General features: G+C 55.1%; 1 protein-coding gene across 1 annotated transcript in view; it reads right to left on the minus strand.

Annotated features, from left to right (window-relative positions):
* Positions 1-3054: 3054 nt before the first annotated feature.
* The window catches only part of EPHA8 (EPH receptor A8), a 51581-nt gene continuing 33757 nt past the window's right edge, over positions 3055-20878 (minus strand). The window contains exons 4-17 of the mRNA XM_086764711.1: positions 19765-19920; positions 16017-16352; positions 13618-13742; positions 13272-13434; positions 12732-12828; positions 12034-12101; positions 11372-11497; positions 11048-11233; positions 10366-10427; positions 9766-9975; positions 8685-8834; positions 7331-7521; positions 6782-6937; positions 3055-5398 (exon numbers count right to left, since the gene is read on the minus strand). Of these exons, the coding sequence (XP_086620837.1) occupies positions 5284-5398; positions 6782-6937; positions 7331-7521; positions 8685-8834; positions 9766-9975; positions 10366-10427; positions 11048-11233; positions 11372-11497; positions 12034-12101; positions 12732-12828; positions 13272-13434; positions 13618-13742; positions 16017-16352; positions 19765-19920 (2141 nt within the window). The 3' untranslated portion in view covers positions 3055-5283. The remainder of the gene's footprint in view (positions 5399-6781; positions 6938-7330; positions 7522-8684; positions 8835-9765; positions 9976-10365; positions 10428-11047; positions 11234-11371; positions 11498-12033; positions 12102-12731; positions 12829-13271; positions 13435-13617; positions 13743-16016; positions 16353-19764; positions 19921-20878) is intronic.

Genomic DNA, 20878 nt, shown 5'->3' on the forward strand with positions numbered 1-20878 from the left:
AGGCAGGTGATGAACTGCCATCCATTTCTTTCTTTTCCCACTCAGGGCAAAAGGCGACTTCTCAGAGGGAGACCTTGTAATGCCAGACCTCCATTTCTGCTCTGAAGCCTGTCCCATGTTCCCAGCCCCTGCGGCAGAAGTCAGGATTGCTGTGGTCCTGACTCATCCCTCCCCAAATCCAGCTCATTCGAGGTGAGGAGACCCTGCCCGGGTTGCAGAGCAGGCACTTCTGTCAGTCTCTGCTCATCCTGGGACAAACTGCTCTCCTATCTCACACCTTCACTGTGATTTCCAAGATGTGACCTGTGGGATACTTCAAAACCCATGCAGAACCTTCCAAGGGTTAAAACAGCAGTTGTGGATGATATTTCTATCTCACGTCAGGTTATCCTGAGCAATTTGCTTGGACATGATGCTAAACGACTGTGCTAAAAGCAGAAAGAGAAGGTGGTTTGGGAATACAGCTTTCCTTGGCAGACTCATCTGGTATGTGGTCAGACAGGAATCATATCAGTGAATACGAAGCAGAGTTCGCCATCTGTTAACACCATCCACAGAGTGCATCTGACCCCTGCGAACCTGCGCAAAGTTGGCACAAGATGAGCATGGGTGCAGAGCTAAGGTGGGCGGCTCCAGGAAGGGCTCTGCAAGCCCAGACTGCCACCTCCAGGCACACAAAGCTCCCGGAGCCTCACTCACTAACGACACAGCCAAATTTGGCCTGGACAGCTGTAGATGAAATGTTTTAGAGATGACTTATTGGTAGCTTAGGGTAATATTGGGGTGACTAGAAAATAAAAGCTGTTTTACAAGGGAAAGATCAGCTCCTAACTGTGCAAGTTGGAATAAAAGTCTCTCAGAGGACATTAAGAAGGTGTGAAAACCCTGAGGGCTATTTTGCTAATTTAAGGTGTTTATTTGCTGTCATATGTAAGCTAGAGTTTCCATCATCTCGCCTTGGATGGAAGTTTGCCTCTTGCCCATCTCCTTCTGCTGGAGAGGTTCCCTAAGTTGTCTCCACAACAGGTTTGCTGCAGAGCCCATTCCTCTCTCAGCCATCAGGATGGTCCGGACCTGTCCCCAGCCTAGTTGGACTGGACCGCCACTGCCTGTGGTGGGGCTTAGCTTTGGGAATATGGAGCAGTGCATAAGGTCTGGAAACGCAGCTCTGCATTCTGGAGAGGAACCTCCAGTGACTGGTCCTTGCCAGGACTGCACTTTCATGGCAATTTCTTCCAGAAGCAGAAGAAATGACGTTAAAAATACCACAACCCTGCCTGGTCTTCCTGGGGGTTGTGAGTAGGGTGATGCCCCAGCCACGGTCCTCGTAGTCTTTCACAAGGTGATGCTGTAGTAGCTGTGGAGCAGCTACTACATAGTCCCTGCCCGCGCAGAGCCATGCACGCCAGTCTGCCCCTGCCCATATCTGGGGGAAGGAGACAGCATCAGCCAGCCTTCCATGGATCGAGTGCTTGCTTTGGGACTGAGAAATGTAAGGAATTTTATACAATGTAAGAAATGTAAGAATTTTGTACAATGTGGATGCTGGCTTTATTCCTAACTGAAATAAATTAGTGAAATGTGGGTCCTCAGTGAACACTGATTATCCCAGCATTCCCAGGCTGTCCCACTGTGCAAGTCCCAGCAATGTACCATGAGTGAGGTGGGACATGGTTGCTGTCCCTGTCTGCATGATGGGGCGAGGTCTGAGCAGAACCTGTATGGCTGTGTGCACTGGACATGTGTGCAGAGGGAGCAGGAGGGATGAGGTGACCTTCAGAGGTCCCTTCCAACCGTATTTCTTGAAGTCACTGGCAGATAAAGGCTCCAGAAAACTAGAAAGGTGGCACATGATGCCTGAGGATGTGTTTGGGAAGTGGTGGGGAAAGGAGGTGGGTTCGGGATAGGACAGGTCAGGGACATGAGCACAGGAGGGGCAACAGGCATCCTGCATCGTGCTGTGGGTGGCAGTGACAGGAGATGCAAATACCAAAATGGGGTACGTACATGGAGAGCAGAGGGCAGGGCTTGTGAGCTTGAGCATCAGCGCTGAAGACACTCCCCAGAAGCAGCCTGCCTAGCTTGGGGGTCAGTGCTTCGGGGAAGGGGACCTGGAAAGAAGGATCAGAGCAGGAGCTGGGAGTAACGGAGACGTTGGATGGCAGGATAATCCAATAGCCCGTAGACAGCTGGTGCAAGGAGGACTGGGAGGACAGGGCTGCACAGTGCTGTGCGGACCCAGGCTGGCCTTTCTCTGTAGCAGGGATGTGGAGCAGGGCTGCAGGGCCTGGGGACAGTCACCTCCATCCCTGAAGGGCCACAAAGGCTGGCAGCACGCAAGCAGGCAGTGAGGTGGATGGAGCCGATCCCACTCAGCGCTGTGGTGCTCTTTTGGTTTTATATGGCAGGAAAAATATGCCTCTTTCCTGCAAATACTGGTGTTGTCTTTGTCCCTGCCACTCATACACTGGCAAATCCTTCACTGGAGGGCAGCTGCAACCACAGCTAAACGCCTGCAACGCTTTGCGAACCCACCTACGAGGTACTTCAGCTCAAACTTTGAAGGATGAGGGCTTTACTGTTTTGGGTTTTGGTTTTTTTTCCTGCTTTTTTTTTAACAATTCCTGAATTTCCAGGTCAGGATAAGCCTGGGTGTGGGAAAACATGCAAGAGACCCCTGAGGTTCAGAGGAGCCTCGGCAAGCGAGGTCTGCCTTGCTTGCGTGATCTCCTGCCCTACACATCAATGGCTGGGTGGTTTTGGGAAGCTTCTCCTAGCCTGCAGCACAGCGACCTCCCTGCAGGGATCCTATGAACCATCCATCAGCCTCTTGGCCCTTCCCTGCCCTTGCAGTCCAATCCCACAGACATCCCTGCTCCCCAGGGAAGCATCCTTCAAGTGTGGGAGGCTTTCTGGAGTGGAGGAAGGTGGTGGCTAGCTGGGCATCCCTGTGCTGGCTGCCTTGTGCCTGAGAAGCAGCTGTGGAAGCCCTCACGCTCTCTGCAAGTGATGAAGCAGCTCTCTGCAGCACAGGGACAAGAACAGGCAAGGAAATGGAAGAAGGAGTTTTATTGTCCAGAAAGAGGTGCACACTCTGAACAGAAAAGGCAAACCCTGCTCCACCATCCCCACAACTGGGAGCAGCCCAACAGCCCCACGCTGCAGGATCTGACCCATGAACCACCTGGAAAGGGACAATTTGGCAGCTCCCAACCTCAGACCCCACAGCGCGCATTACCAGGGTTGCAAACGCCAAGGACACAGGTCTGTGGCACTGGCCTCACCTCTGCTCTCCCCAATTTGTCCAGAATGGACTCACTCTCCAGGAAGTCCCAAATGTTGGGAAGTGAGGACACAGCCAGCACATACCATCCTGTGCTGCAGGACTCGGGCTGACCTCCATCATGATGCTGACTGCAGGGTGGGCGACAGGTCTTAGTGTGAGACACAGGGTGCAACAGAAATAAAACAACACATTGCGTCTGTCCTCCATTACAAAGAGCTTCCATAGGAAGAAGTAAAGTGCCCACCACAGTCAGAGAATCCATCAGGATGTGAGCATCCTGGATGGAAAGCTAAGTCAGCCCCTGAACGGCCAATTTAGCCAGGATTATTGCAGCTGAGAAATGGCTTTCACTCTCCCCCCACCCTCCTTGTGCCCAAACAGCACTGAGAGGAACGGACCTCAGCCCATATCCTACCAGTACCTGCATTGGAGTATGCTGGATTTACCGTGCCAGTGCTAAGGACAGGATGCTGTGGGCCACGTAAGTCCCTGGCAGTCAGCGTGGCTCCCCTCCAGCACTCCTCCTTCTCCAGGAGCCTCCGCTCCCCAGCCACGCTCCCAGCAGATATTTTTTGCAGTGAATTCAGCCCCACGACTGAGGCTTCTGTGCTTTGAGACCATTTTTGTGTACTTAACATCATATTTCAGCAAAGCAGTTCCCAAACCCATAAAAAATTGTATTTACACCCAAGAGGAACCTTCCCATCCCGCAGCCTTGCCCCCCACCCCTGGCACATCTGCATCTCTGCAGGCAGCTCAGCCTCTCAGAACAGCTCCATGTGTCTTTGGAGGCCACTGCTCCGCACCAGGCAAGCTCACTGAGAGAGATGCTCCTGTGGAGGAGAGAGGAGAGCTGTGGAGGAAAGTCCAGCCTCCCAGCCACCAGGCTCACCAGCTGCATAGAGCTGAAGATCTTCTTTGCCCAAAGCCCCTGTCCCCAGCCGTGGAATCGCGTGATTGCAGCTGGAAACCTTGCTCAGGACCCCTCCTCTGCAGATGACGCAGCATCCCTGGGCATAGGCAGGTAGCGTGGTAATGGGACAGCTCTTCGGTTTCTCTAGGGCAATATAAGGACAAAGAAGAGTCTGGCAGAAGCGTCTCCGTCATGTGAGATGGAAGCACACTCTCCCGCTCCTCTCCACTCTTTGGGGGAAGTCACGATGGTTGTTCTGCTACGGGGGAAACCTGAGCTTGTGGTCCCAGAAAAGGGCTGCCTGTGCTGGATCCAGAGAGGAGCAGCGCTGCTGGGTTGAAGAGGTGGAGAGCCTCCTACAGCACCCTGAGGCCTCTTGAGGCTCCAGACAGCAGACTCTGGCCACCTCTTCTCCATGCTGGGGTAGTTTCATCTGCACACGGAGCCAGCCATTCCTGGCACTGCCAGTTTGTACTCTGTTCCCTGCCCTCCTGGGCTTGGTAGAGGTGGACCATGAAGTCACCTGCAGGCTGGTGCAGTTCAGGAGGTCCAGGCTGGAGTACACTGGAACTGGGAGGTACTGGGAGCAGGGTTGTCTCTGCTGCGTGGCAGCCTGTGGGGCCCTCCTTAGTTCAGAGATCCAACAAACGCCCCAGTTGTTAGATCCAAAGGAGTTTCGTGCCATGGCAAGCCCAGTCTCACTGCTCCTAGTATTGCTGTTGCGTCTGATACTCCTCCGTCTGCAGGTGCAGCTGGGACTGTCCCGCTGTGTGAAGGGGTTACCACCTGTCCTGCATAGTTGTGTGGGCACCCCTAGTCCCACGGGGACACAGCAGAGGATGGAGAGTGGCATGGTATGTCCCTAGCCTGCTTGGAAAGCTGCTCTCCCCTTCATTTGGGGGAAGGAGGCAGCAGGACCATCGAAGTATCTGGACAGTCACATTTCCACTGACGTTGAAATCAAAGAGATGCTGGTGGGGCTTCAGGTCCCAGTCTGGCACCTCTTTTCCTGCTCACCATCCTGCTGCCCCTTTGCCAGGGTAAGTGTTAAGGAATGCCCGATGCGGGTCTGCAAAGCTGATGATCAGAGATGCCTCCTAGGGCCATTTGTGTTCAGCAGCTGAGATCGCATGGCCTGGATGCTGCTCAGGATCTTCTTCTGGTGGCCCATCATGGTGATGCCCAAGCTCTGAACATCCCTGGAAAACAAGGACACTGTCAGACACCCCATGGGCTGGACCTGTGCCAGGCCCCAGAGAGACACTGTTCCTCCCCATGTGCACATCCCATAGACCAACCAGCCCAGGACCTCTCTGCTCACCCATCAGCACAAGGCTGCTGCTGCTGAGGAACGGAGAGGTTGCCATTCCCTCTGGCACATCATCCTGACAGGGCTGCCGTGACAGCCCCGAGGGGAAGCAGGAGCAGGAGAGGGATCACTCCTGACAGGCTAGTAGGTGACAAGATCAATGCTCTGAAATTGGATTCAGTTTTAGCAAGATGTCCTCAGATAACCCAGTCAGAAAGATGGATGGATGACAAGCCTTCCCCATTCAAAAGCTTCACCGATGTGCATGAGAAACAAGTATCAGTATCAGTTCAATCCCACAGCAAAGGCCCCAAGTATAGCCTCCGATTGATGCACATGACAGCCCTCTGCGTGCGTGTCTCCATCTTCCCTTTCACTGCCTCCTTCCCCACCTTCCGCACCTCGACCAAGGCATGCACTGTCACGTCCTTCCCGAGTCATGGGAACTACTGTCTGGCAGCTCCACGCCTTTTGACAGGGAACAAGTCTCCTCAGAGGCAGGAGAGGTTGTTGCCAGTCCTGGCACTAGCGCTAACATCAATGGATAGGGAATGTAAGCCCAGGGTAGAAGAAGGTATAGTTGCTTTCTTTTCTGGTACCTCTTGGAGCATCAGCCACCTTGGAGACCCCGAGACAGCTGGTGGAGCAAGACGCTTACAGCAGGAGGAGCAGGAGGATGGGTGGTGGGACACATCTTGTCCAGCTCTCCTTACTTACCCCAGCCTTGGTCGCTTGGCTATGACTCACATGGAGGCCCTGGATGGTGCCTCCTTGCCTAACTGCACTGAGCAGGGAAACAGCCCAGAGCACTGGGGTCTGAAGAAGCCCTGAGGTGCCCCCCAGCTCCATCTGTTTCCAGTGAACTCAGAGAAGCTCCGCAATACGGCACAGCCACACTCTACCCCAGACATGACTTTTGCAGGGAAACAAAGGTGAGAAGTGCAAGGAGATGGTAACCTCATATCTGACCCTGCTTTGATCAGGACGTTGCATTATATGACCTCCTGAAGCACCTTACAACCCAAACTATCTATGATGACACTACAGAGCACCATAAGATACTTGGCACTCACACCCTCTCAGTACAAGTCCCACACCTTCTCTCAAGGGTCAGCACAGCTTTGGGCATTGTCCTGGATCTCAACACCATTTCCTTAGAGGTGTGTCTCCGGCATCAGGGACCAACTAGATCAAGTAAGTCAAGGCAGGATGGTCACTGTTCGGGGCTGGTGCAGGAGAACCCAACCAGTGCTTTTTGTGCTCTGGTACTCACTCGATGTTCATGCGCATCACCATGCCCAGGGAGGAGTACCCAGCCATGGCAAAGTTGTCCCGGTAGTGCCCCAGTCGGATGGAGTCCAGCCAGTCCTCCACCGTCAGACAGCTGGCCAGGTCGAGGAGACCCCTGTCGAAGGGTGTTTGGGTGAACCTGGGAGCAAGATGGAAGGGGTTAGTCCAGGATGTCCTAGGTGGCCAGACTGTGAGGTCCACCTCAAAGAGCCAGTCACCCTGTGAGGGATGGCAGGACAGAGAGCCCTTGCAGGCTGGTAAAGGCAGGCACACTGCTGTGTGGGCACTGCTGCACATGCTTGTCCAGGCCCTGGCATGGGGATGCCATGGTGGGAGCAAGGCAGTGAAATGCAGGATGCTTCCCACTGCCCACCACAACCTACGTCCACCAACCCCACGCATGTGCATGGCTGCAGGGAAGCCCCTGCTGCTAGAGTTGGACAGAAATATCCCTTATTCGCTGCAACCCACATGCTCTGCCCAGGATCAGCTGTCAAACCCTGCTCGCCACGGTGGCTCAGGAAGCCCTTACCGGTTCACGGTGGCTGTGCACTTCAAGTTGTTGGGGTTGCGGATGAGCTTGTCCAGGATGCCCACAATCTGGGAGAAGCGTGGCCTCTCGCTGCGGTCCTTCTGCCAGCAATCCAGCATGAGCTGGTGCAGGGCTGTGGGGCAGCCCATGGGGGCAGGCAGGCGGTAGCCTTCCTCCACTGAGTTAATGACCTGGAAGGAAGCCACATGGTGAAGTGGAGCTCCACTCCTGCCCGGCTCCAAGCACCCCAGACAGCAGCGCACGGAGAAGATCCCTGGTGCATGAGCTGCTGTGGCTGTCAGATGGGGAAGCAGGGTGGGTGTACACAGGATTCACGCCAAATGACAAGTGCATTGCCAGTGAGCTGTGTACAGTCTCTGCAGAGAGCTGGAAGCAGGCTGGATACCGTACACATACAAGAAATCACTGCTATGACAGCAGATTCATTAAGTGGTCCAACAGGCCTAAAATACTGCGGCTTCCCCCCGGCAGACAAGCCACGAGAGCTGCGCTCACATTCAGTTGTTCTAGCACCAGTGTTCGCCACCGCTCAGCGAGGCTGGAGGAAACTCTGCTCGAAGGAACTGTGCAGAGGAGGTATGTAAGCCACCGCATCCATGCCCTGCTGTCACCAAAGCCACTTTCTCAAGTAATAAAAACACTGGGGAGAGAGGGAACCCTCAGGACTCCCAGAGCAGGGAGAAGGCAGATAGGTTTATAGTCCCCGAAGGGAAAAAAAGGGAGTCCTGTGGTTCTGCAGAGTAGAAATACTAATTTTATTGCCTCTTTTTTGAAATTTTGCTCCCAGGTTTTAGACAGGAACATAATGTACATTTTGCCACAGTTTTTGTGCTAGTCTGGCTGTAAGAGTGGCTCCCCCTAACTCTGACCAGCCCAAAGCCTACTGCCGAACAGTGCAAGCCTGGGGCTCTCAGCAGCCACACACGGGCAGTGGAAGGGATGGACCCGTGCACTGGGTGCAGGAGGGACTGGCAGGCTAACGCAGCGGGGCTGCAGCCATCCTAGGGAAGCCCTGACCCCTTCCAGGGAATGGGGAAGGTGGCACAGCACTTGCTGAAGCTCCCCAGCCAGCAGAAAGGCTTGTACTGAGCAGCACCCATAGTGCAGACAGGCAGGTACAGCCAGGAGCCACGGTGCTGCAAGGGGAAAGGCGATGATGAGAAACGCATGGATGTTCCCCCCAAGGGGACAAGCACACTGCGCACAGCCCTGTAAGGATGTGAGGAGAGGCAAGGGCTGCTTTTTGGGTCCCTTTTCCCCAGTCCCCTCCCTCGCCTGGGGGAGGGCAGGAGGAGAGGCAGGCTTGCCGCCATGCTGCCCCGCATCCACTCACATCCCGGTTGGTCATGTTCCAGTACGGGCGCTCGCCGTAGGCCAGCACCTCCCACATGACGATGCCGTAGCTCCACACATCGCTAGCCGAGGAGAACTTGCGGTATGCGATGGCTTCTGGAGCCGTCCAGCGGATGGGGATCTTCCCCCCCTGAAAAAGCGAGCAACAGTGGAGGCTCAGAGCATGCAGGGATCAGGCATCCCTACCTTTCCGCAGCTGGGACAGCGGATTAGACAAGCAATACACTGGGATGGTGTCTTCTGGAAAGGACTGAGGAGGCAATCTGTACAAGACAGTGCCAGAGGTGTACTTGAAGGATGACTTCAAGGCATTTGCACTGGAGCAAGGAGAAAGCTGTGTTGTTTTACAAGGCCTTCTCCATGAGCAATTCTTCCCCTTAGCACTCAAGAGAGAGGAATTCAAGGTGATGAGATGGAGCCAAGGGCTATCACAGCACAAGAGCGTGGAGCTGACCCTGGGCAGAGAGTCTGACTTGTTCAGTGTAACAGACGAGGAGAGAGATGGCATGTGCACCCTGTCCATTATGGCTTTGGCAGGCAAGCACTGAAGAGGAGGACTTGTTGAATTAAAGGGCAGGGCTGACTCCCTGTGAGGAGCAGGGAGTTGATGATGCTTATGGGTGCCTTCTAACTTGAGATATTCTATGATTCTATGATAACACGCACCTTCTGACTGGTGGCTCTAGGACAACTGAAGGAGTGGATGGAGCTATGCAGTCTAGGGAAGGGCTGCAGTAGGGACATGGGAGTGCCCCTGTGCAGTGGGCCACACATGCCCACAGGAGCTGTTGGGTGGGGAGGTTTTATCAGCTCCCTGCTCTCCTACCCTTCTTTTCTTTGTTCGCTGCACACTTCAGTTCAGGTATGTCCCGGTGTAAAGGACAATGCATAAAGCTCTTTGGGTTCATGCCCTCGGTCCAGGTAGCAGTGGTGAGGTGAATATCTCCATTCCTATCCTGTCTATCTTGACCTGACAGTGTCTAACTTTTCTATCTGTCAGTGGCCTAGGGCAATCATGGTCGGTAAGGATCAATGAGACTGCACCTCTAGGAGCTACACACCGTGGTGGTGTACGCAGCATCAGGATCATCCTCCAGGATGCGTGAGAGGCCAAAATCAGACACTTTGCAGACCAGGTTGCTGTTCACCAGAATGTTGCGGGCAGCCAGGTCCCGGTGCACATAGCCCAGGTCAGACAGGTACCTCATGCCCGCTCCAATGCCGCGCAACATGCCCACCAGCTGGATGATGGTGAATTGCCCATCATGTTTCTGGAGAGGAAATAACGCAGAGTTCATTTGTGGTTTTCACCAGCATCCTGTTGACACTGCTCTCGTTAAACTATCCCCATAGTACCACTCATTCTTGGCTTAGTGCCTCCTTTAACCCCAGTGGCTCTCTCCTGTCCCCCCCAACCCACCTCCTGCTCCCACTGCCTCTGACACACCGCTCAGGCAGGTGCCCCTGCCTTTGCAGTACCATCGTGGGGAGCCGGCTGCAATGCTCTGGAGCTGGTGTCTGCAGGAGAGGTGAGAGCCCAAAGCACGCCGCTCTGGAGTTGCAGTCGCCGTGAGGCTGAGGAGCAGGAATCAGCCTCTTCTCCAGTCACTCAGCCTGGGGGATGTGCAATGAATGAATAAAAATACAAGAGAGCTCCTTACCCTGAGAAAGGTGTCTAGCGAGCCGTTCTCCATGTATTCAGTAACAATCATTACCAATTTGCCTGCAGAAGACAAGGGAGGTCAAGTTAGCAGAGAAGTCACATTCCTCCGGGAAGCCCAGCGCTAGGCTTTTACTGGAAGAGACACGAATTCAGGCCCATGGGTCTCCCACAGCCCCACAGAGCTGTCTCACCCCTGTACAGTGCAGGACGGGCATGATGTTGGGGATGTGGCAATAACCCCAACACTTACCCCTCCCTCCAGGTGGTATTGCAGTGGCTAGGTCAGCTTCATTATCCTGCTGAAATTTGCATGCCATTAGCATAACACTTTGCATCAGAATATGCCTTTTTGAAGGAAGACTTCAAATTGTGATTCAATACAGGCAGCCTTTAAAATAAATGTTAACAGGTAGGATGTCTCCTAATCCAATAACCCTGACCTGGGGTGCACTGCAGAGCAAGGTGAGGAACTGTCGCATGGAAAGTTTGTCCTGTAAGACAACGTGAAGGGGTGGGATGGAGGGGACCCTTTCAATGGACACCTGACAAGTGAGCAACTGGGGCAGCTGAAGGATGGACTACACCCAAAGTGATCCCTGACTCCCATCTCTCAGGGTGCCCTCAGCAAGATACATTCCAGCTCTGCCCCACCACAGGGTCCCAATCCCACAGCCACATACTCCTGGTCACCACCCCCTCCAGGTGGATGACGTTGGGGTGGTCGAACTGCGCCATGATGCTGGCTTCACTCAGGAAGTCCCGTCTCTGCTTCTCCGTGTAGCCTGCCTTCAGTGCCTTGATGGCCACAGGAATCTCCCTCTTCCCCGGCAGCTTCAGGCGGCCGTAGCACACCTCTCCAGACTCCCCTGCAAAGTAAGGGAAGGTGAGAGCATGGGGCTTCTTGCACCGACCCATCAGGACCAGGATCACTCCATCCGCTGGCACGCATGCTCCATTCACACCAGGCTGCCTCTAAAGAGATTATTTAATGCCCAGGGACTCACCAGACCCAATGATCTTCTCGATCTTGATTCGGGAGGCCTCGATTTCACGGGTGAACTCGTGCACGGCTTGGCAGGGGTCCTCATATGTGTGGGGGTCCACATAGAACTTGGAGGTGGGGAACTTCACTGCCAGGTTGCAAAGGGGAGAGAGGAGATAAGCTCTTTCAGGCAGCCCTGCCAAGAAGAAGGGGTACCCAGCAGCCAGGCAGAGGATAGGCAGAGGTAGGATTTCTTGGGCTGACATGCTGAGGGGCCACAGAGGTTCCAGCCCCAAGGAAACCCGAGGCATTCTTTGGCACAGCAGTGCTCTCAGAACAGTCTAGGACTTGGCTGCCCAGGTCTTCTCCATGGGATTGTCCCAGTCCATCACCCCCTCACCCATTGCCTGTGAAGAATTTTCCACTCTTCTGGCCTGCTACTGTCTGAGATGAATGTGCTACAGTCTCATCTCACACTGTGTACCTTTGAACCCCATTACCAGGATGCCCCTGGGATCAGAGCCCCTGCTCAGCTCTCTTAGACACATCCCCAGAAGCAGTCAGTGGTCAAAACCCCTCCTCCTGGAAACCACAGCAGTGCCAGGGGATAATGGTCCAAGTCCCTGCCCATCCACAGGGCAGAGGTCCTTCACACTCCAGGGGCAGCAGCAGAGAGGGTCCTACCTTGCCCATTCTGATAATGCATCTTCTCCTCGTCAGAGTCCTGGAAAGCCTTGCTGTACCCACAGTGCCTGCCATGGAGACACAAGGGTGAGAAGAGGTGCTCCTGTCCTGTGCTCCCACAAGCAGCCCAAAGGCAGTGTGGAAGGCAGTGCCCGCCAGGGCTCTGGGCAACCCAGAAGGAGCTGGAGCTCACACTTGGCCTTGCACCAGCTGCATCCCTGCGTCTTGCTGGACTGACGCTTTGGCCTGGAGCAAGGCACTTTCCAGGTGCTTTCCAAGGCTTGGCAGTGCTAAAAGCTGTGGCCCTTTCATGTCCTCTGGGCAGTGGCTTCATGTGCCTGGCTCAGCCAGTCCTCCTTAGACCTCTCTGACAGAAAAGAGCTCTTTCCACTCCTGACCTAGCCCCAGCCCATCCAGTCAGCCCTCATGCTGGTAGCAGTAGTGGTACTGGTATTGCTATGGCATTGCTGTTGCTATTGCTATTCAGCCTGCTGGCATGAGGACAAGGTCCGGAGATTGGTTCTGCTTCAGGGAAAGTGGAAGCATGGTGACTTCTAAACAAAGTCTTTTGGTTGCTTATTAACCTCTGACCTATGGAAGCTCAAGACAAACTGAGAGGAAAAAAGTTGCACCCACGTTCTCCCATCGCTCCTGGCCTGCTTGGTGACAAGCCGCACTGACCTTCAGAAAACACTTACCTCTTCTTGCAAATTAGGACCACCAGCAATGTGACGAGGCCAGTGATGAGTGTCAGGCAGATCCAGACAATCGTCATTGTGTCATACCGGAGGGACACTGGAAGAAGCAGGTGAGCTGGAGTGAGGAGTGCTCCGCTGTGCTCAGAAACTCACCTACGCCACTAGGGTCATGTTTTTCAAAGATAAAGCACCATTCCCCAACCAGCCCCATCTCTGGGGCTCTTCCAGTGTACAGGGACCATTTGCACATGGGAAGGCCATAGGGATACAGCAAACCCATGCAGAGAGGAGTCTGGAGCCCCAGGACCTCACCAGACCTTCTCTGCCCTAACTGCTACATCCTTCCTCTCTCTTCTTTCTAATGCATAAACACTTCTCAGGAGGGCAATCTCAAGCAAGTCTCACAGGCCGAAATCCCAGGAGATGTGCCTCCAGTCTCTCTTCCTCCATGCAAAGGCAGAATTGCTATGGACAAGGGCATTGCCATCCCCCATGCTCCCTGCCCCACACTTCCCATGTCCCACAACTGCACACACTCACCTGGCTTCCCCGTTTCCACCTCCACAGTCTGACTGAACCTCCCGCAGCCAGCGGAGGTGCGAGCCCGAACCTGGAAGATGTAGCGGGTTGCAGGCTTGAGCCCAGAGATGGTGGCAGTGGTGCCCTTGGATTTCAGAGTTGAATAGCTCTGCGTTTCCTTGTCCTGTGGAAAAGCCACACCAAACACCTTGCTGCATCAGCACGGCAACCACAAAGTCTTCCAAAATACTCCTTTGTGCAAGGCTGGCTGACAGCAGCAATTGCACCAGCAGGAGTTAAACCGTGCCGTGCCTCTGTCTAAATCCACCGTGCTGTGACCGATTTGCGGGAGCAAGCTCAGTGTTACCTTCTCGTAGTACTTGATCTCATACTCCAGGATGATGCCATTGGGCTGGTCAGGCTCTTGCCACAGCAAGGTGACGCTGTTCTGGCCCGTGCTTTCCTGTTGGACCACCACCACCTGGGACGGGGCTGGGGATGCAGATGGTAGGGTGTTAGGTGCCTGCTGGTGGGGGTCCTGCATGGCAAGGGGCAGCAGGACACAGCAGCAGGGGAGGGTGGAACCGGAGCCCCATGCAGGACCCCTGGTTTAAACTATGTTTCTGTTTTAATTAAAGCCATGTGGAGATGAGGGGGCTGTGAAGGGGCTTGCAAACAGGCTTTTGTTCCCTTCAGTTGCCTCAATCACTTTTCCATGGAGTGAGCAGGCTCTGAGGAGATGAAAGAGGAGGGCACTGTTCCAGCACAGGCAGGAGGGAGACTGGTGCTTCACTTTGATCTGGAGCCAGAAAGGAGAAGGGGCTGCAGGGCTGCAGGTCGTGGACATCCCCAGCAGGACCCTGACCACTCCTGCCCCATCTGGGGAAGGGGGACAGGGGCAGGGGAAGTGGGAAAAGGGAGATGGCAAAGGCCCAGAGGGGTGATCAGGGACTAAAGGTGCCCTGGGGCTGCTCTCCTGCCCTGAGATATTTGCCATCTGCCTGGCCTGGGCTGGGAGCCTGTGAATTGGTCCTTGTACCTGCCATGTCCAAATTGTAGCTGCCACAGCTGGAGGAGCCAACTCACCAACCTCTTTTCCCACTGGGAAACACCCCCTGGAAGGACCCCAGAAAGTGTCAGCCATTGGGTCCAACTCATGGGAAGGGGTCAGGCACCCCTGATGACCCTAACGGCAGGATGAAAATCAGGATGTGGCAGCTCTGGGGATGATGTAGCTGCTGTCTGCCATGGGTGTTGCTGGGGCAGCACAGAGACCAAAAGAAGTCACAGGGGCTGCAGTAGCAGTGGGGCACCCAGGGAAGACAGTCATTATAGCTCAGTTCGTCTTTGGGCTGACTCCTCTGAGAAGCAGAAATCATTGTCTGGACACAAGACCCCAGGGAGCTGGGACTGGGTGGGATGGAGGAAATCAGCTAAACCCTGCAGGCACGTGCAATACCATCTCTCCAAACAGCCCCAGGGCATCTCTGCTGCACCTGCGCCTGCCCTGCTCAGCCACCCGGGGCTGGGGGGACACGAGTGACCAGTGCTCAGCATGGGCAAGCCACCCAAGCAGATGGCAGGAGTCCCTCAGCCTGTCCTGGTGGGCAGGGATGCTCTGTGGTGTGCAGCAGCTGGAGCACTGCGCAGGCACTGCAGCTAAACTCCAATGGCTACCGAATTCCCAACCCCACTGGTTTCGCAGCACCTGCTCAGTATCCATTTTCCAGCAGAGAGGCTGAAATGAGAATATTCAGCCCTTCCCAAGAGCATCCCCCTGCAAGGCATCAGGCTGATGCTGCTCGTCAGCACTTGGAGGGATCAGGCAGGAGCCAGCCAGCAGGACTCAGTCATTTCCACGCAGGCTCGGCAGAGGGCTGAAAAACTGCTGCGGGTAGTCATTAGCAACAAAAGGGCCTTGATGTTGTGCCAGCCATGAGCTAACCCAGTGAGGCTTCCCTGGGTTTCTCCTGCTGGCACCACCACCGTGAGAGCAGAAGGGGCTCAGCATCATGGGAAGATCCTATGGGCTCATATTCAACTCGGAGGATTAACGAGGAGGGTCAGTCCCTGCCCTGTCCCCTTTGCCTACAGCATGCTCCGTGGAAAGGGGCTTAGCTGGGCTCTGCTCTGGGGAGATGCCTAGGGACCCTGGAGCAAGGTCCTGGCCCACCTGGGCTAGAGCGCTGCTCAGAAGTATTTCCTGGGAAAAGAGCACTTTACAGCAAGGGATTTGCAAAGATGAGATATGCATGAGAGAGACTTTTCCCCGCAAATGTTGCTGTCACCTGCCAGGGGCTGGCATTGGTGTGAGCTAACAGCAGAGCATGAACTGCTGCTTGGCCCTTTGGGAAGGGACAGGAGGCTGGAGGAACGGTCTGAAAGACTCATGCTCCACTTAGTGTTCCTGTCAATAAACAAGTGTTCTCCGTGCCCTCTGTCTCCTGCAGAAAAAAGAGCTTCCACCAGCTGCTGCAGGCTGAAGTGGAGGGAAAGGAGGATGGAAAAGGATACTCTGGACCAGAGGAGGGTAAGAGGTGCCTTGGGCAGCAGCTGGTCTCAAGCCCACTCTGGCTCCCTGAACCCACCTCAGCAGCAGAGAGGACAGGGGTCACATCTGCTGCGGGTCCCATGCCCATCACCAAACCAATCCTTGGCTGCTAGGGTAAGTTCTGCCTCCTGCAGATACTGGCTGGAGCAACATCGGAGCAACATCAGCATCACCCACACAGGCAAAGACTTGGGGGAGGTGTCTGCTCCTCCTACCTGCCTGGTTTGTTGTGATGTTGGCGACTGCGGCTCTCCTGGACTCCAGGCTGAGGTCAGACACGCCGTTGACGGCCTCCACCCAAAAGGAGTAGTTGGTGTGGGCCAGGAGGTTGGTCACTGTCAGCGCTCCCTGCACCAGGCTCATCTGCCGGGGCACGAAGCGGATCCCGCTGCCGCACGCCTCGCACTGGCCAGCGCCCCCCGCGCAGCGCCTGCAGACCACGTTGTAGACGATGTCAGCACGCCCCCCCTTATCCAGGGGCGGGCCCCACTCCAGCGTCACCGAGGTGCCATTTACACTGGAGATGAGGTTCACAGGAGCAGAGGGAGGCCCTGGAAAAGAATCAGAGGTTCAGGCAGAGCCAGGGCTGCTGGAACGCATTGGGAATGGCAGAGCATGGGACCAGTGTGGAGGTGCACCTTGGGCAGCGTATACCTGCACGTACAAGGGATGCTACAGGGAAGATAGAGCTGCCTAGGGGGAAAATGCTCCAAAGAGAAGACAGCAGAGACACAGACAGGTCTCAGGGTGACATGCCGTGGAGGTAAGGTGCTCCGGATAAGGATGCCAAGTGCCAGGCAAGCACTTGCCAGGCAAGATGATGTTTGCTCTGGCAGAAGCAGGAAACAGCGGGGATGCACGAGGCTTTTTGCGGGAAGAGCTAAGGTGTTAATGGACTGGAGGGTGGAGAGCAGGACCTGCTCATTGTTATAGTTCAGCCCTGATCAGGACCAGACTACGTAGTCTCTCTCTCACTCCCCCCACCCTCTGAGAGAATAGAGGGAGATGATATAAGGAAAAAACAGCTCAAGATTTGAGATAAGGACAGGGAGAAAATCCTTAAAGTTACCATTACGGGCAAAACAGACTTGACTTGGGGAAAACTATTCATTTATTACTACAAACAGCAGGATAATGAGACAGAGAACAAGATAACCTCCATCCACCCCTCCCTCTTCCCAAGCTTAACATTATATCTACCACCTTCCCCCCCGAGCGGCACAGGGGGGAAGAGGGAATGGGGGTTGCAGTCAGTTCATCACACGTTGTTTTACACCGCTGCTTCCTGGTCGGGGGAAGAACTCCTCACATTCCTTCCCTGCTCCAGTGTGGGGTCCCGCCCATACACCACAGTCCTTCATGAAACTGCTCCGGCGTGGGTCATCTCTTCCATGGGGTGCAGACCCTCCAGAACAGCTGCCCCAGCGGGCCCTCCATGGGCCACAGCTGCCTTTAGGCCTCCACCTCCCCCAGTGTGGAGTCCTCCCCGGGCTGCAGGGGGATCTCTGCTCCTCCGTGGACCTCCATGGGCTGCAGGGGGACAACCTGCTCCACCATGGCCATCACCACAGGCTGCAGGGAAATCTTGGCCAGGAGCCGCATTACTCCTCCCCCTCCTTCTTCACTGACCTTGGTGTCTGCAGCTGTTCCTCTCACAAGAAAAGTTCTTCACAACAGGCTGGCAGACGCCTCTCAGAATCTCTTCACATCTCATCTCCTCTCCACTTCTTGCAGCCAGGCCGGGCCGAGTTGGGCCCAGTCGGCCACCTGGCGAGAGGCCAGAGGGTGAGGCCTGCAAGGCCCGCAAGGCTCGCTCCTCCCCCTCTGCACCTCTGCCCCCACTCAGCTTCTTCACATCTTGTCTTCCCTTTTCTTTCCTGTTTTCCCCTTCTTAAATACGTTATCACAGAGGTGTTATCACGGAACATTCTGCTGCCAATTGGCTTGGCCTTGGCCAGCAGCAGGTCCGCCCTAGGCCCGGCCGAGTCCACTGAACAAAGGGGAGTGACTTCCAGCAGTTTCCTACAGAAGCTGCCACCTTAGGCCCCCCTTACTAAACAAAACCACAACACTCATCTAAAGGGAAGGGTAAACTAACTTTTCCTGGAGAGATTAACAGTCTTGGGTGGACATCCCCTAGGGAAACACCAGTCAGATGCTGCTGACCTGTCTTTCATCCTGGCTTCTGCTAGCACACCCCTCTGCCCTCCTGGACCAAATGCAGAAAGGAAGACTCTTCCTGGGATGCTCTTGTCATAGAATCCTAGAATCATAGAATCACATGGTTGGATGGGACCTATAAGATCATCTAGTCCAACCGTCTTCCCACTACCATTGCTGCCACAGCTACTAAACCATATCCTGTAGCTTCTCATCAAGCCGCCTCTTGAACACTGCCAGGGACGGAGACTCCACCACCTCCCTGGGCAGGCCGTTCCAGTGCCTTACCACTCTTTGAGAGAAAAAGTTTTTCCTCAAGTCCAATCTAAACCTCCTCTGGTACAACTTGTGGCCATTTCCTCGGGTCCTGCTTGTTGCCTGGAAGAAGAGGCCAAACCCCTGTTCATCACAACCTGCCTTCAGGAAGCTATAGAGTGCAATGAGGTCTCCCCTGAGCCTCCTCTTCTTCAGACTAAACAATCCCAACTCTCTCAGCCGCTCCTCATAAGACTTGTGCTCCAGACCCCTCACCAGCTTTGTTGCCCTTCTCTGGACACGTTCCAGGGCTTCAATGTCTTTCTTGTAGTGAGGGGCCCAAAACTGAACACAATACTCAAGGTGCGGCCTCACCAGTGCCGAATACAGGGGGACAATTACCTCCCTGCTCCTGCTGGCCACACTATTTCTAATGCAGGCCAGGATGCCGTTGGCCCTCTTGGCCACCTGGGCACACTGTCGGCTCATGTTCAGCTGAGCATCAACCAGGATGCTCAACCAGGGACCCCCAGGTCCCTTTCCTCTTCACAGTCCTCCAGCCACTCAGCTCCGAGCCTATAGCGCTGCATGGGGTTATTGTGGCCAAAGTGCAGGACCCGACACTTGGCCTTGTTGAACCTCATGCCATTCAGCTCAGCCCAGTGATCCAGCCTATCCAGATCCCTCTGAAGAGCCTCCCTACCCTCAGGCAGATCAACACCGCCACCCAACTTGGTGTCATCTGCAAACTTACTGAGGGTACACTCAATCCCCTCGTCTAGGTCATCAATAAAGATATTGAACAAGATGGGCCCAAGTACCGACCCCTGGGGGACACCACTTGTAACAGGCTGCCAGCTGGACTTGACTCCATTAACCACCACCCGCTGGGCACGGCCCCCTAGCCAATTCTTTATCCAAAGAAGGGTATACCTACCCAGTCCACAGGCAGCCAGTTTCCCTAGGAGAATACTGTGAGAGACCATGTCAAAGGCCTTGCTGAAGTCCAGGTAGACCACATCAACAGCCTGTCCCCTTTCAATAGCACCAGACCTCTGAAAGCAGCCTATTGCAGAGAGCTGAGCGGAAAGCACGTAACAAGCTTGGTGCTGCCATCTGCCCACGCACCAAGGGAGAGTGCAGCAACACTAGTGCTGACGCGTGGCCTCGCAGGGCTCCATCTCCCCGTGCATTTCTGCAAAGGAAAGCAGGCAGCAAGCGGCTGGCACGCTGGCTGGTGTGTGAGCACGCAAGCTTGCTGGAAAAGCCATGGTCTGACACTGCTCTGTTGCAGGAGAGAGTCCTGGGAGGGGAGGAGGCTCTGGCCAGGGATGTTTGGAAAGCAGCAGGATGAGGATGAGACAGAGGGTAGTGAGGGTGTCCAGCTAAGGAGGTCTCAGCTCGTGCACCGAAGGGAGACAGGGTTGAAAGGCTGCTGGGGAGCCTTGGGCAGCGCGCAGAGAGGCAAGGGTGGATGATGGGCTCAGCCCGCGTGCATCCCTGCCCCGCTGCAGTACGGATGGATGCCTGGGCAGCCAGGGTACTCACGTGTGCAGGCGGCTGAGGGGGGGTCCTGCAGGGCCCTGTAGAAGCTGCTGTCACAGCGGCACACGCGAGCCGCCCGGCTCTCCGAATGGCTGTGCAAGGGGCACTTGGCACACAGCTGGTCCCCAGGGGCTGACTTGTAAAATCCCAGCTGGCAGGCTGCAGAGTAGGGAAGGGGCAAGAGGTCAGAGGGATGCACCTGGATGAGGAGCACCACGCTGCCTGGCAAAGGCCACCAGCACAAAGCTGGACCCCACTTTCACCCCCCTCCCAGTGTGTGGGAAACCAGCCCTTCCCACAGTGCCTGGGTGAGTCCAGCTGGAAACCAGGCTCTGTGAAAACTGCTCTGGTCACTCCCCCCAGTCTGCACTTTCCGCCGTCCACCACCCCAGTGGGGTACCTGTTCCCCACTGTTTCACAAGCAGGCTTGCATGCCCCGGCTTTGTGTGAGCTGCCTGCAGAGCTGGAGGTGCTCCCCTTGCACCTGTGCCTGCCGCCCAGAGCCACCCGTCTGGGCCACCACCGGGCAGGTCAGCACTGCAAAGATCAAACAAGCCAACGCCAGAAATTACCTTGTAAACCATTCTAAGAACCATCATTTATGGGACGAATTTATGGCACCATCCTCACTTCACAGCGGCTGCCATGCTACTCATGCTGGGTGTGCCCAGGTGCCCAGAGCATCTGTGTGGGTGGCTTAGGGAATAAAAGCTCTGCACCTGGGATGTGATGCACCTTCCCCTGCAACTCCCTGATGTGCTGCTATACAGAGCAACAAGTTTTCTTGCACAGAAGACGGGAAAACATCCTCTCTTGTTTCACGTTGCAGCAAACCAGCAGCACATGCATGCCGCCTGCTCTTTGCAGAGGGACAGCAAGGCCGAAGAAGCCAGCCGGAGTTTTTTCTGACAGCACAAGATGCCTTCAGCTGCTCTGCTTCCTCCTGGTGCCGGGAACTGCACTCACGCTCATCCCACGCCGGGGCTGACACCAGTCTGCTCCGTCCTACCCCCCGCCCCACCACCCCAGCAGCCCCTCGGGTGAACCATTTGTCACACAAACTAACAACTCATATCTCATTAGGAAAATCGATTAGCTCGAGACTGACATGTGGCAT

The sequence above is a fragment of the Chlamydotis macqueenii genome, chromosome 21, assembly GCF_036417535.1.
Source record: "Chlamydotis macqueenii isolate bChlMac1 chromosome 21, bChlMac1.mat, whole genome shotgun sequence".
Lineage (NCBI taxonomy): Eukaryota > Metazoa > Chordata > Aves > Otidiformes > Otididae > Chlamydotis > Chlamydotis macqueenii.